The following is a 13,649-nucleotide window of genomic DNA, read 5'->3' as shown; positions in this document are numbered from 1 at the left end:
TGACACGTTTGGCTACGCAAGAGGTTACTGCAGTAAAGCGTCAAGTGAAATCCAAAGTACAAGGGTGTTTTTTTTTGTTGTTTTTTTTTTTCAATTTTATTTAATGTTTATAACATTATGATACAAACAAATGGTTCCACTGCAAAAAGACGTGCCAAAGTGGGCATTGAATGAAAACAAATAGGGGATAGTGTGCCCATTCATAAAAAAGATGTAGAAAAAGGAGAGAAGGAAGTGACATGTCACCATCCAAGTGTCTCCATTGTAAAAAAGACAAAAGGCACTAATCACATTAGGAATATTAAAAAAAACACACACACATAAAGAACAATATTGTATTTATATTTTCATATTTTAAAGTATATATAAAAAAAGATTGATTGTGGTCTGTACCAAGAACAGTGAGAGGAACACTTTTCATCTGTCTGATTTACAAAATTGTAGAAAGTGTGTGTGTGTGTGTTTGTGTTCCCTGTTTGTATGTGTGTTTGCGTGTAACACAGACACACAAGGAAGCATGGAATAAACCTTAAGTAGAGACTAGCCTGCATTCATCCTCTTCATCTTCACTGTTAATATTCACGAACATCAGATTGGTGAACCGCCTCTTGAGATTTCACAAGAAAAGAACAACAAAAAAAAAAATTGTCAGGGTGAGAAACTGTGTTTTGTTTTGTTTTTTTTTTAAATCAAAAACAGAAAAGTGTTTTTTGTGATCCTTACGCTTCAAGTCGAGTGTTGGAAAAAACAAAACAAAACAAAACAAAAAATCTCTTAGAGAACTCTCATGAGGAGCTTTCATAGCTGATGATCGTGAAGCACAGGAAACCAACGAGGGAATGTCAAACTGCTAACCTCTCCACGCTGTCCTTTCGTATCAAAACCCAACCACTCAAACTCCTACCAAATTCCTAATGAAACTCATTGAAGAACACAGAGAAGTTGAAAAACAGATGGAGAGAGAATGAGAAAGAGAGAGTGAGAGAAACAGAGCGTGCGAAAGAGTCACGTGAAAACAACTCAGAAAAACGCAACTCATTTAACATTAAATTTCGACAAAAAAAAAAATGAAGCAGTGACCATTTGTTTGTTGGAAAATAACAATAACAATAATAAATTAATTAAAATGATTTCCCATCTCACCTACTATTTTATTTTTCTCTCTTGCTCATTCTCTTTGCATTCCTGTTGCTCCCTGATGTTTTTAGAGCATTTATTGAGAAAAGAAGTTTCTGTGTCAAGAGGAGAAAACTCTAACATGTCCAGAAAAGAGTGGTCCAAAATATTGCAATAAGCTCTGTCCCCTCTCTCTTTATCTCTCTCTCTCTTTCTCTCTCTCTCTCTCTCCTCCCTCCTTCACAAGTAAGTCACCTTCCATCTGTTTGACATTTTCCTCTTTCTCATTCTCACAACCACTCCATCTTTCATTCATCCCTCCCTCTCTCTCTCTCTCTCCCTCTCTCTCCGTCTGTCCACTTGTCTCCTTCGTCTTTCTGTCTTTCCGTCGCTGTTCTCTCGCTCTATCCGTTCTCTCTCGTCCTCCTATTGGTTCTCCTCGCCTTCACATCTTGCGTATGACAAGCACAGTGGTGAGAACTCCGGCCAGGAAAACCCCGACCGTCTGCCACGTTGGAGTTCCAAAGTAGGAGCGGATTCCCTCCTGAGAACACATCGAGAAAATCGGTACGTGACATGAGCGATAACAGCTCGAAAAAAGGGTCAGGATGTTTTCGGTCGCGTCTTTTCGTCATCCTTTGTTAAATAATTCTAGGCTGAATAAATCTCGGATCCTGATGGTTAATTCTCGGCGTATTACGTGCGACTAATCTGTTCTGACCTCTGTCACACGCTGTCTCGAGGAACATGTTTGTAAAGATTCTCTTAGTTCTGAAGAAAACGTTGGCCCCTCAAATTACACTCCTTTCTACTGTCCATCATTCTATTATATATGAGGTAGCTAGATCTCCTTTCAAACTTGCAGTTTTACCCACAAACGTTATGACAATTTACTGAGACATGAGTCAAAATGTAACAAAAGTTACAGGAGTCAAAACGTTACAAATGCTACAAGAGTCAACATGTTACAGAAGTTGACACTGCAATGTACAGGGACTAGACCTTGTATAGTTCACAGCAATACTCCAGGTAGATTCATGTGTGAACAAAAGCAGGAACAATGCTGAATAAATGGATGATATTTTTGTTTTGTACTAAGGTTTACTCGTGGATTTAAATCAGTTGAGTGACAGCAAACAAAGAAACAATAAGAGATCAGTTAAGGTAAATAAAATGTTTAAAAAAATGTCTTTTGGCATATCTGGCAATGTTGCGGGTTTTATGTCTGAAATAGGGTTCTGATTCTGGTTGGCAGAATCTCTGGCTGCTCGCTTACCCAGCCTCCTTGTTCCCTGATCCAGTTAATCACATGATCCCGCAGGTACTCTATGGTCCAGCTTATAATGGTTCTGATGATGTCAGGTATCTTGGTCAACAGAGCCTGAGAACGGGAGAGAGGGAGAGAGAGAGAGAGAGAGAGAGAGAGAGAGAGAGAGAGAGGAGAGGGCAGAGGGAAACGGGAACAATCAGAAATCAGAATGTGATTTATACATGTATGGAATGGCATGCTTAAGCATCAGTCCCAAATATGGAAATGGTACTGAAGATTAGTTTTCTTTTATTCTATTTTTCCTTTCTTTTCTTTTTTTTTTTTTTTTTTTGAAGAACTTTACTTTTGTTGTATTTAATTGGCTGTTTGCGAGTTCATTTTGTACACGTCCACATTTAAAAAAGTCTGAGTTGATTCAATTACCTTTCAATCCAAACCATGATACACACCAAACACCGGTGCAGTGGGTGAGAGAGAGAGAGAGAGAGAGAGAGAGAGAAAGAGACTGTGGACTTACTTTGATGACCAGTCGACAGGCAAAGTAAAATAGGGCCACCACTCTGCCCCAGTTAAACTTCCCATCAGAGAAGATCTCCCGTGCCACTTTAATAAACACCTCCTGAGTGGGCTGTAGGGCAGAGTCGTTTATCATCCTATAAGGAAGGGAAAAAATACTATTACTATGTAATACTGTGAAATAAGGCGTGGCCATATTGTTCCAGTTGCTCAAAAAGATGTGAACAATTAAAAAACAAACTCTGCAACAGATCTGAAACAATCGCCACTTTATAGCATAAACAGGACCATGAAACAACAGCAAAGTTAAACCTTCGATGGAAACTTTTCCATGCAGTGCTACACGGAACTCCCATCTTCAGTCAGGAATGTCCAATCACAGAACAGCTTAATAGTCGCCTATGTTTTGGCTTGCGTAGACACAAAATCACTTTGCTGCACTAAGTGTTGTATTGTATTGAATATTTTTGTATACAATATATTTATTGTATGTCCTACCAGCTGCTTTGTTTAAGCCATTCACTGGCTGCATGATAACACTTATTGTAACTGCAGCAGAATACAGAAGTTACTTCTTGTTTAGCTTTTTTTTCCACCCTGACATGTGCACTAAACTTATGCTGAACCTTCTCTTACAAACACTTCTCTCTCTGAAAGGAACCACGCTTAAGTTACTTTATCATTAAACAAATAATAAACAAATTATCATAAACAAATAATTTATCTATTAAATAGATAAATAGATAGATAGATAGATAGATAGATAGATAGATAGATAGATAGATAGATAAAGTCACTGCTAAATAAATAGAGTCAGATGTGATTTTAAATCCTGGGATCCAAATGGAAACGAGATATAAACAGTATGGTTAAACAGATCCACATTAAAATAGTACCAACAGTCCCTTATTAAATCCAGATGGTATAGAGATCACTGACCTCTGAAGCTGCACATTTCCATCCAGCTCGTCTCCGATTTGCTGAAGACACTGTGCCAGCCTCTTGTGATTGGGATCGGACAGCTCTGTCCCACCCAGTTGACTCCTGGATACTGAGGTATTACAGTCTCCATGACGACGAACTCGCTCATAGATGAAGCTATGCGAGTTAGGAGAGGAGGAGTCATGTTGTGATAAGAGTGAGAGAGAGAACGTATAAAAGTAGGGAGAGAGATGAGGTATGTACTTACTCTTTTAGTAATGCTGCTCCTAAATCTAGCATCTGGTCATTGCTGTTGCCTGTGAACACACAGAAGTGTGACTGAGAGGAGACTCACCGCAAAGCTACGTGAGACTTTTGGGGAGAAGAGAGACGCAAATCTAAATACTGGAACATTTTGTTCTTACGTCCAGGGTTAAAGACAGATGTTAAGCGCTGTTTAGCGCATCACGCAGCCACATAAAAAGATAAGAAAGTAAAGATGAGTCAACCAGTACTGCACTTTTGCACAGTCACGAATTATATATAGAACTTAAAGCTTCTGGTTTCGATTTCTCTTAAACTGGCGTAGAACGCACGTCATATGTCTTTACAAGCGATACTCTCTCATCCGATATCAACGGATATCCACAGGTGAACGCGCAGCCTTTATTGGCGCGAAACATTTGTATGTTCATAGTCGTTTTATGTCACTCTCTCAGAGAATTCAAAACCAATCTGTTGTGAGATAAAGCAGTCCAAGAAAACAAGCACACAAATAAAATGGTTGTCTTTCTCAACTTATCACATAAGTTGAATAAATTGTTACATATAATTTATATATAATTACAGAGCAGGAAACAATCTCTCAAAGCCTGGACACAATATCCCTGCTGTATTTCTTATCTGACAAAACTCTTAATTGCAATATTTGACACGAACCCTAAGTTAAACCGAAACTTCCACCGGCCAGTTTTGAGACATTAAAATCGCCGGTAAAGTTTCTAGACAAGCCTGTTGACATTAAATCTGCTTTTGTGTAACGTTTCAGAAAAATATTCCGAGGTAAGATCCCTCGTCTGCTGTCAAACCTACAGGGCGACAATAACAGATACGAATGAATAGCTATCTTTAATTCTGAGAGAACAACTCATGGAACACTTAACTGTCGAAGTCATTGCTGCATATCTGTCTTTATAACCGAATTTGACCTCTGCGGAAGCTCAGAGACCGGTTCAATATTTTAACATCACCATCATATCAAACCTATGCTTCTCTGGTGTTTAGATGTTATGATATACATTGCGACAATGACGTCATCGACTTAGAAATCAACAACAATGCTTAACCGGCACAGAAATGACACCTTCTCCTTTCAGTTTGGGGTATTGGATACTTATCAATAATCTTCCACGGCGTTGCAGCACATTGACAACACTGTTTTTCTTAAAAAGCACCCAACAGCATCGGGGTGATGTCAATGACTGAAACTGAGCAATATGTACGGGCATGTCTCAGACGACTACGTTCTCGCCATCCAGTTGGTGCGGCTTACTTACACCATACCTAGTGTTTTTATGATACACTAAGCCCGGCTAGAGCTCCGAAACAGTACTGGTGTTGAAAACTATTATTGTACACATTATTCTAACACGGAACGTCAAGAATCACCCACGAATTACACAGATTATGAACAAAAAGAGCTCCCTTACCCGTTTCGCCTCCGCCCGACGGCGCTGCCATGTTCACATAAAAATATTGGAGGTCTGCTTCCGCCTCAAGTGACGTGAAAAGTATTGACAGGAAGGAAGTGTTTACATAGATTCTAAATGAAAGGCCAAATGAATTAAATCCTTGAACTACTTAAATTTTATTTTGTGTTTCCGAGATGTTCTGATTTGTCTTTTAAATGTCATGAATGACTGTGCCCTTTGGTCGTTATTTAACATTGTTTTATCTTTTGGAGACCCATGGCTTTTTTTTCCTTTCTTCTTCGGCGTCCACAACAATGTACATGGTTTTTGACGGTTATCGGACTTGTTTATTTTTCTAAGTTGTTTGAACCAAGTTTGATATTACTTACATTCTTGGAAATGGAAAAAAAACACATAATTAACATTTTGTCACTACTGGCGATCCACCCTACATTTAAAACAAGGCCTCGCCCTCAGTTCTTACGTTACTTCCTACTCGTGCTAACTTCCGCCCGCTGCGCGCATGTGTAGTCCTCTTTACGACTCGACTGGCGAAGATGGCGGACGCACAGGTAGGTTCGGCTAAACGGCATGGTTGGGTTAATATGTCTAAATATTGCTGAAATCGTGTTTTCAAGTCAGTCCTGTCTTTAAACTACGCATATAGAAGACACTGTCTACAGTCTAGCGACCGTTTGTTAACCCCGTATATGGTTTATATAGGATTTCTGTACCGTTCACATGGTCGCGTGCAATGTGGAGCGGATAGGAGCCAGCCAGGCCTAGCTTAAGTTGAATTGCAGCCTCTTTTTCATGGTTGACGATAAGTGATAGCTCCTTAAATTTTAGCCAGCCAGTTTTCTGGCTTACGCTTTCAATTTCGTAGCACTGTAAACGCGCATAATTTACACACCAGCAATCGGAAAGATTGTGTTCGTAAACGATGTGCATACCGGGCGGAAGAGTTGTTAGTCAGTACTTGGTCGAGTTATCGGCATATAGAGCTGTACTCTCCTGTCGCCGCCCTTGTGTTTGTGTAAATATTTTTCTCCATTGATGATGTTTCATGTTAAGTGAGACAAGTTTAGTGATGTGTCGCCCACCTTTTCACCATAGCGAAACATTGCAACTGAACCGTAACGTCGGAGATCTTGAATGGTTATTGTCCTATGAGTTAGGGTCAGTTTACTTGAACTGCAAATGATGCATTTTCTCACGATGGTCTTCCAAGCTTACGCTGCTTTGACGACATTGCCTAACGGCAACACTGATGCAGTCTTTTACTTAGTTGAAATCATTAAAAAAAAAAAGACATCCCATCTTTGTGGAAATAACACGTATAACTGTCCTTCACTGGCTTCTTACAGAACGAGAGGGCATATCAGAAGCAGCCCACAATCTTCCAGAACAAAAAGCGTGTTCTGCTTGGTGAAGGTGGCGCCAAGGAGAAGCTCCCACGTTATCACAGAAACGTTGGCTTAGGCTTCAAGACCCCCAGAGAGGTAAGTGCAATCAACAACTTCTGAAAATTGGTGCAGAGACAATCTTCTGTTGTCCTGTTTGTTCCTTTGATATGAATGTCCACATGGCCGTAACCCGTTTGGTTCCGGGCGGGATGGACTGTGCTGTAAACTGTTAAAGCTGCATATGATGGTTTTTCTCACGATGGTCTTCCAAGCTTTTCCAGCTCTGACGACATTGCCGAATGGCATTACTGATGCAGTTTTTGCTCTCCTAAGTGAACAGTTTCCTGGCAACTTAATTACAGTGCACCCCTTTAGCATGTCTTTATTTATTTATTTATTTATTTATTTATTTATTTTTGAGGCTTTTCATAATATCACATACTATCCTTTAACAGGCTATTGAAGGCACTTACATTGACAAGAAATGCCCCTTTACTGGAAACGTGTCCATCCGTGGCAGAATTCTCTCCGGTAAGGGATTTGTTATATGTATGACGACCCCTTTCAGCGTATTATTTTCTTTTGTGTTAGTATGTCATCTAGAATTTTCTCTCCCTGAACGGCCTTCCAATGATGTTTCTCACGATGGTTTTCCAGGCTTTTTTGTTTTTGTGATGGTGCTTTCTAGCAATCTTGATGTTTTTCTATTGCTGTAGACACAGACTCCCATATGCCACAGATGGCCAGTATTTCAAACCGCAGGTTACAATAAATTCAGACGAGTGTTTACCAAATTTCACATTATAATCTATACAGAGGCAAAGTGAAGTACATTGTTGAATCTGGTCATTAAAGCACCAAAACATGTCTTTAAAGGAATTGTTTCCCTGTTTGAAAAGTAGCTGTCTTTGTGGACAAGGGGCCTCTACTGCAAAGCGAGTTAACTGGCTTATCCAGGTAACTTCTGGTTAGGTTAACTCAAAGTAGTAAACCCTCTAACAGAAGAGCCCTATAGCTTCATTCTCCCAGCAAAACAAAGCCATAGGGCTCTTCTGTTATGAGGTTTACTATTTACTGAGTTAACTTAACTGGAAGTTACCTGGATAAGCCAGTTAACTCGCTTCGTAGTACAGGCCCCTGGTCACCTAAATGTGCTGTTGACCAAAATCGTCTGTCTTGCAGGTGTTGTGACCAAGATGAAGATGCAGAGGACCATTGTCATCAGACGTGACTATCTGCACTACATCCGCAAGTACAACCGTTTTGAGAAGAGGCACAAGAACATGTCTGTCCACCTCTCTCCCTGCTTCAGGTGAAACAAGACTTCTCTCTCTAACACACACTTGAACGTTTCTGGTGCCAGGCATTAAGGGCAGTTTTTGCTAGCATATGTGTCTCTCCTATGTCACATCACATTAAAGGGTTTGTGCGTCTTATTGAGGAGTTTCTGAGATCATTTAAGATATGGAAATGGCACTAGCTGCAGATGATGTATTTTCTCACGATGGTCTTCCAAGCCATTTGGTTTTGACGACATTGCCTACAGGCTTCACTGATGCAGCATGTACGATACTTTTTATGTATTGAGGAAAGCTCTCATGTTTGCACACACCCTAGTGAATGTTGTGTTGAATTGAACTGTTTGTTTTACTTGTTCACCACAGTGACTATTTTTACCGTTTTGCCGATGGCTATGTTTTTTTCTGACAAAACCACCCTTGTCTGTTTGATAGTTTTATGATGCTTCTCTAGAACTTAATGTTAAGTCCTGGTGTGAACCACCAGAAGTTACTGGAACTGTCAAACCAATGTACTGACCAGCAGTTACTACTGTAACGGTGCCTGTTTCCCTTGAGAGTGACCTCATAACTGTTCCATGACCCTTAGGGATGTGACTGTGGGTGACATCGTCACCGTCGGAGAGTGCAGACCTCTCAGCAAAACCGTGAGGTTCAACGTCCTGAAGGTCACCAAAGCAGCCGGGGCCAAGAAACAGTTCCAGAAGTTCTAGAACTGAACTTGGGGAGCAGTCTGGACTAACCCTGTACTGTTGTGTCTTTGGAGGAGTAAAAAAGAAAATAAAAAATTGTTCTGTAATAATTGGTCTTTGTGTGTTTGTTTTTTGTTTTGTTTTTTCATTTGACCTCTTGTTTACATGCAGTTATCCATCCAAATGGTCCAAGGCAATGATTAATTTTGTTGTGTTTTTTTTTGTTTTGTTTTTCTTTTGGTCAGAGTAATTACATACATACGTCAAAGGCACGGAGGCTGTTAAGACTGTTATTAGAGATTAGAGGTAGATGATGTGAAAGAAAAAAAATCTCTAAGAAGCAGGAATCATGCACTGAGCAGATGTTGAGCTGTTTTTCAAAGTAACAGTACAGGCTGGACTTGGCACACAGATAACAGATTTTTTCTTAGGTAATTCTAGAATCAGAAAAAAAATAAACAGTCCTAGGTCAAAACCAATACAAACTAACAAGGTTTGGTCACTAGAGGAATTGAGGGACTTTGAAAAGAGGTCAGAAAGCAAGGCATATGAGTCCTAATGCGTCAATGACAAAGGAACATTTGAACGTGACAATTAGTGAGCTGGCAGAACCAGTGATTTGTAAGCTGCTGAAGCTAAAAGACCATATAAAATAAAAATGGAAATTCAAAACATGAATACAAATTACCATTGAAATTGTATCAGAATATGGAATCCCTTCTGCCTTGATTGAGATGCGGTTACGAAACAGAAGCAACGTTGAAAAGGAAAGCTCTGATGTTCAAACCTGACAAAGGACTGTGGCTCAATGGTCATCAGAGGATTTTCCTCAATCACCAGGGTTTCCAGGCTATACAGACCAACAAAATGTTGTGCTCCCAGCACAGAAATCTCATTGTGGCCAAGGTTTAATGTTTTCAGCCTGCTCATGTGCTGAAAAGCGTCATCCTCAATGGTGGAAATATGATTAGACCTCGATAGATCTTGAAGATCATAAAAGGACGCTATAAGTCTTGAACTTACATCCTTAAAGTTCCAATGCAAGAGAGACGTTGTCTCAGCCATGTAGTTGCCTCATGTTCAGTTAGAGATACTAGGAAAGTGATCAGTTTTTGTGTCAGAGGTATGTGCACATCCAGTCACAGTAAATGTGGAGAGATTTTTCAAAACACTGCAGTGTTTTGAAAAATCTGCAGACTCCTTCTCCATAGACAGACAGAGAACTTGGACATGAGCAGGAACAGCAGCAAGGTCAAGCTCCACACTGAAGACATGCTCACAGCTTCCTGTTAGGTTACTGCGTGGACATTCTATCCACCGATGTCCAAGAACAAAATCTTCATAGACAAAACACTTTCGTGACACCCAGTCGCAGGCACTGGTTATCAAAAAAGATATAAGAACAAACAAATAGAAGCCCTGATTCATTTCTCTCGAGATATAAACAGTTCTCTGATGGTCAGGTGACTGGACAACTGAATACTCAAATCAATCTAAATTTTCTGGATTCAAACATTGCAGTTCTGTGATATTTGGTACAAGAATGCAGACTACCTGAACTGCCTTAGAGATATACATAGAGACATAGTCTGCAAAGAGGAACTCATTGCTCTAGCTCCTTCAGCTTTTGTAAACACCCTAAGGAAACCAATGGCCAATGTCACTTAAAAAGTTCTCAGACACAGCTTTTCACAAAATTTCTGTTAATGATTTATATTTTTCATTAACACATCTTAAGGTAATCATCTCTGTTCTGCTTATTTGAGAATGTCTACATTGAGGGGTATGTAAATGTGATCAAATTCAAGGAGATGTTAGGATAGTTTTTCTCTCTTACTTCAAAGCAACTTTGTGTGATTTCTGCTGTGGCAGGGAGTTGGTTCATTGGAACTAAAATAAGATTATTTTTGGTCATACATCTTCTCTCGCTTCCTCAATTTAGTCAATTGTTCTACTCTGCTGCATTGTTCTCTGCACAAATAATTTTAGTACATTGAACTCTTGCACTGTTCAGACCAATTCAACACTCTTAGCTAAACCAAGGTTCAGATAAATACTGCACATTATACTGTCAGTCATACTTCATACTTCAAGTCTTCATGACTCTGAGAAAGACATACAGAAGAATGCAAAAGCATTTCATGGCACTATGTTCTAACCTTTTCTTTTTATAGAACTGTTTTTGTGCTTTCTATTGAAAAAGTGAAATGTTTGCTCATATCTGATGAGTTATCTTTTAGATGCAAACTGAAAAATCATTAATGTCATATCACCCAGTTTTAAATTTACTGAATGATTACTGAGTTAATTATAAATGTATTACTGTACTATGTTAGGTGTAATAAAAAGCAATCCAGGAGGCCTTTCAGGCATGGCACAGACAACCCATTATTCATAGCTCATCCAGTGGATTGAAGAGCTAGCATATGAAGGCATGACTAACGCTGGGCATAGATTCAAGTCACTCTGAGACATTATGTGAAGACCAGAATGACCGACATAGCTACCCTTGACAAATTCAATTAAGCATACTAGCCTTGATTAAAAGATATACACAACTGTATGTATCTGACAAAAGTTCAAAAAAAGAACAAACGAAATGCATCATGAGATCCTTCGTCATGAACCAATACAGTGGAGGAAAGACCAAGCAAATTATTTTTTCTGGCCTTACAAAAAATGTGTCCACAAAGTAAGGAATCACATCTAAGGAGAGGGGCCCTAGCAAACATAATCCTTCATTTCCTCCCTCAAATAGGAAGGTCAACAGTTTTGGACAATGAAATCTATAAGCGTACAATATATCCACCAAGAAAAACGGCAGTAAGATGTGACAAAGCACTACAGTGACACAATTTGCCTGATGGATACTGCATACCAGTCAACAAAGCATGACCTTTTGGGATGGCATTTCACAGTGGTGCTAAGTGTAATGCACTCCAGAGTGCATTCCAAAATTTCTCAGGGTACCTATGGGATTTCCAAGGGAAGCAGGCCTAATTCAGGTGGGTCAGAAACTCCAGGCATGGTCTGAATGATGAGGAGGAGGAAGAGAACCTCCTTCAGATGCTTTGCAACATTGCTGCAGCACCACTTTGCTTTACAGAGGCTGATGCAAACTGTGTGTGTTTGGACAAGTTGAAATCCTCAACACTGTCCGAGAAGCCCTAGGTCAGAGATTGGCTACAGACCAAACGCCTGTGCATATCAGAGACGTTGACCAGGGCCTAGAAGGACAACATGAGCCATGCATCAGTGGACTTAGAAACTCAAAAGACAGTTACCTGAAAAAATCAAAAAGTGAAAAGACATTAAGCTCCATCGTCAGCTGACACCTTGCAGCTTGGCGACAGGAGTGCTTATTGTCTCAGGACAGCAGAACGGATGAGTGCAAATCTTATAATCCTCAGGTACCAGACTTCTTGCACAACTTGTCCAGCTTCTACTATCAAGCTCTGTCTGCTCAATATGCAAAAAGCTGAGAAAATTGAGAAAGTGATGTCAAACCCATCAACACTGAACAGGGTGTTTTTCAAATTAAAGGATCCAACAATATCCCGTGGTATACTGTTGTCACGCTGTGTATCTGAGACTGGATGTAAGTGCAGGTCAGTATTCTCTTTACTGAAATCAAACATATCAAAGGGACCTCAAAGAACTTACAAAAAGTAGGTTCAGGACTTCAGGCAAGCAGGAAAACCAATGTAACATAGGGGTGAGCACCAAACAATGCCAGAAAAAGAAAGGGGAAAAAGAAGGAGTATTTATAGAAAACTAAACAAGGCAGAACTAACCAAAGACAGGGGGAACAATGATTGAACTGACAGGACTACACCAAGAAGTTACAGACCTTAATCAAAACAGGACTAAACCAAGTAACTTAATCAAAACTGACTGAACGGAGGGGAACCAAAGGAACAGGGAATAACAGTACCCATACTGGCCACTAGAGGGGGAAACAAGCAGAACAGGGTGTGACACTAGGGTGTGCGGTCAAGAGACAGAGCAAGAGATGGGACTAGGCAATTCGGAGTTTCAGGGGGAAGAGGGGGCAACGGCGTGTCAAGAGGGTCAAGAGGCTCTGGAGGCGGAACAAGTGACGATGGGTCCAGAACCGGAGGAGCATTTGAAGGGACAGGAACAGGCAGTCTGGAGACAGAGCAGGGGACAGAATTAAGTGATCCGGAGGCTCGGGAGGTGGGACCTCCAAGGGAATTGGAGCGGGTACAGGAGCTGAGGGAGGAGCGTCCCAGGTGACTGATGCAAGAACAGGAGCCGAAGGAGGGACCTCCAAGGCGACTGGAGCAGGAGCAGAAGAAGGGGCCTCTGAGGTGACTGAAGCAGGAGCCGAAGGTGGAGCCTCCATGGCAACAGGAGCTGAAGGAAGAGTCTCTGACACGACTGGAGCGGGAGCCAAAGGAGGGGCCTCCGAGGCGACTGGAGTGAGAGCCAAAGGAGGGGCCTTCAGGGCAACTGGAGCAGCTGCCGAAGGAAGGACCTCCAAGTTTGGCGATAGAGGCCGAGTACTCATACCTGAAATGGAGATGAAAATAGTCAATATTGTGAGGGGAGACGATAACATTAGAGTTTGAGAGGTTCAGAGTGCTGTTGTACGAGGTGACACCAACTTTCAGTGTGTGTCTGCCGTTGTGTGCTATCACGGGGTGGTAAAGAGACATGAGCCGGCTAGCCATTTTAGCCCTGAAAGGGGTGTTGTATGCAAGAAAAATTAGTTATAC

The 13,649-nt window shown here is 40.7% G+C and overlaps 2 protein-coding genes and 3 non-coding genes across 5 annotated transcripts; 4 read left to right on the top strand and 1 right to left on the bottom strand.

Moving 5' to 3' along the window:
• Window positions 1-1,452: 1,452 nt before the first annotated feature.
• On the bottom strand, window positions 1,453-5,569 carry LOC115829538 (apoptosis regulator BAX-like). Its single transcript, XM_030793666.1, has 6 exons — window positions 5,533-5,569; window positions 4,092-4,140; window positions 3,842-4,000; window positions 2,904-3,039; window positions 2,393-2,497; window positions 1,453-1,660 (listed from the first exon to the last, which is right to left on the bottom strand). Exons 1-6 carry the CDS (start codon window positions 5,561-5,563, stop codon window positions 1,562-1,564), a joined length of 579 nt encoding a protein of 192 aa, XP_030649526.1. The 5' UTR covers window positions 5,564-5,569; the 3' UTR covers window positions 1,453-1,561.
• Window positions 5,570-6,031: 462 nt separating this feature from the next.
• Window positions 6,032-9,017, top strand: rps11 (ribosomal protein S11). Its single transcript, XM_030793577.1, has 5 exons — window positions 6,032-6,086; window positions 6,882-7,016; window positions 7,376-7,451; window positions 8,103-8,232; window positions 8,808-9,017. The coding sequence occupies exons 1-5, from the start codon at window positions 6,072-6,074 to the stop codon at window positions 8,929-8,931; spliced, it is 480 nt and encodes a 159-aa protein (XP_030649437.1). The 5' UTR covers window positions 6,032-6,071; the 3' UTR covers window positions 8,932-9,017.
• LOC115829935 (small nucleolar RNA SNORD35) lies at window positions 6,710-6,794 on the top strand. Its single transcript, XR_004026009.1, has one exon. It is a non-coding gene; the product is annotated as a small nucleolar RNA SNORD35 (small nucleolar RNA).
• Window positions 7,157-7,241, top strand: LOC115829934 (small nucleolar RNA SNORD35). The gene has a single exon (XR_004026008.1). It is a non-coding gene; the product is annotated as a small nucleolar RNA SNORD35 (small nucleolar RNA).
• LOC115829933 (small nucleolar RNA SNORD35) lies at window positions 8,402-8,485 on the top strand. Its single transcript, XR_004026007.1, has one exon. It is a non-coding gene; the product is annotated as a small nucleolar RNA SNORD35 (small nucleolar RNA).
• Window positions 9,018-13,649: the final 4,632 nt, after the last annotated feature.

This window comes from Chanos chanos, chromosome 16 (assembly GCF_902362185.1).
Source record: "Chanos chanos chromosome 16, fChaCha1.1, whole genome shotgun sequence".
Classification (NCBI taxonomy): domain Eukaryota; kingdom Metazoa; phylum Chordata; class Actinopteri; order Gonorynchiformes; family Chanidae; genus Chanos; species Chanos chanos.
This window is presented reverse-complemented; position numbering and strand designations above follow the sequence as displayed.

Bases quoted from the DNA above. Each gene is read 5' to 3' on its own strand.
- rps11 (XM_030793577.1), top strand. The intron at 7,017-7,375 runs GTAAGTGCAATC...ATCCTTTAACAG, and splicing joins GCTTCAAGACCCCCAGAGAG to GCTATTGAAGGCACTTACAT. The intron at 8,233-8,807 runs GTGAAACAAGAC...CATGACCCTTAG, and splicing joins CACCTCTCTCCCTGCTTCAG to GGATGTGACTGTGGGTGACA.
- LOC115829538 (XM_030793666.1), bottom strand. From the start codon at position 5,563: ATGGCAGCGCCGTCGGGCGGAGGCGAAACGG. The intron at 2,498-2,903 runs GTAAGTCCACAG...TCCCGTTCTCAG, and splicing joins CCTGTCGACTGGTCATCAAA to GCTCTGTTGACCAAGATACC. The intron at 1,661-2,392 runs GTAAGCGAGCAG...ATGTGTTCTCAG, and splicing joins TCAGGGAACAAGGAGGCTGG to GAGGGAATCCGCTCCTACTT.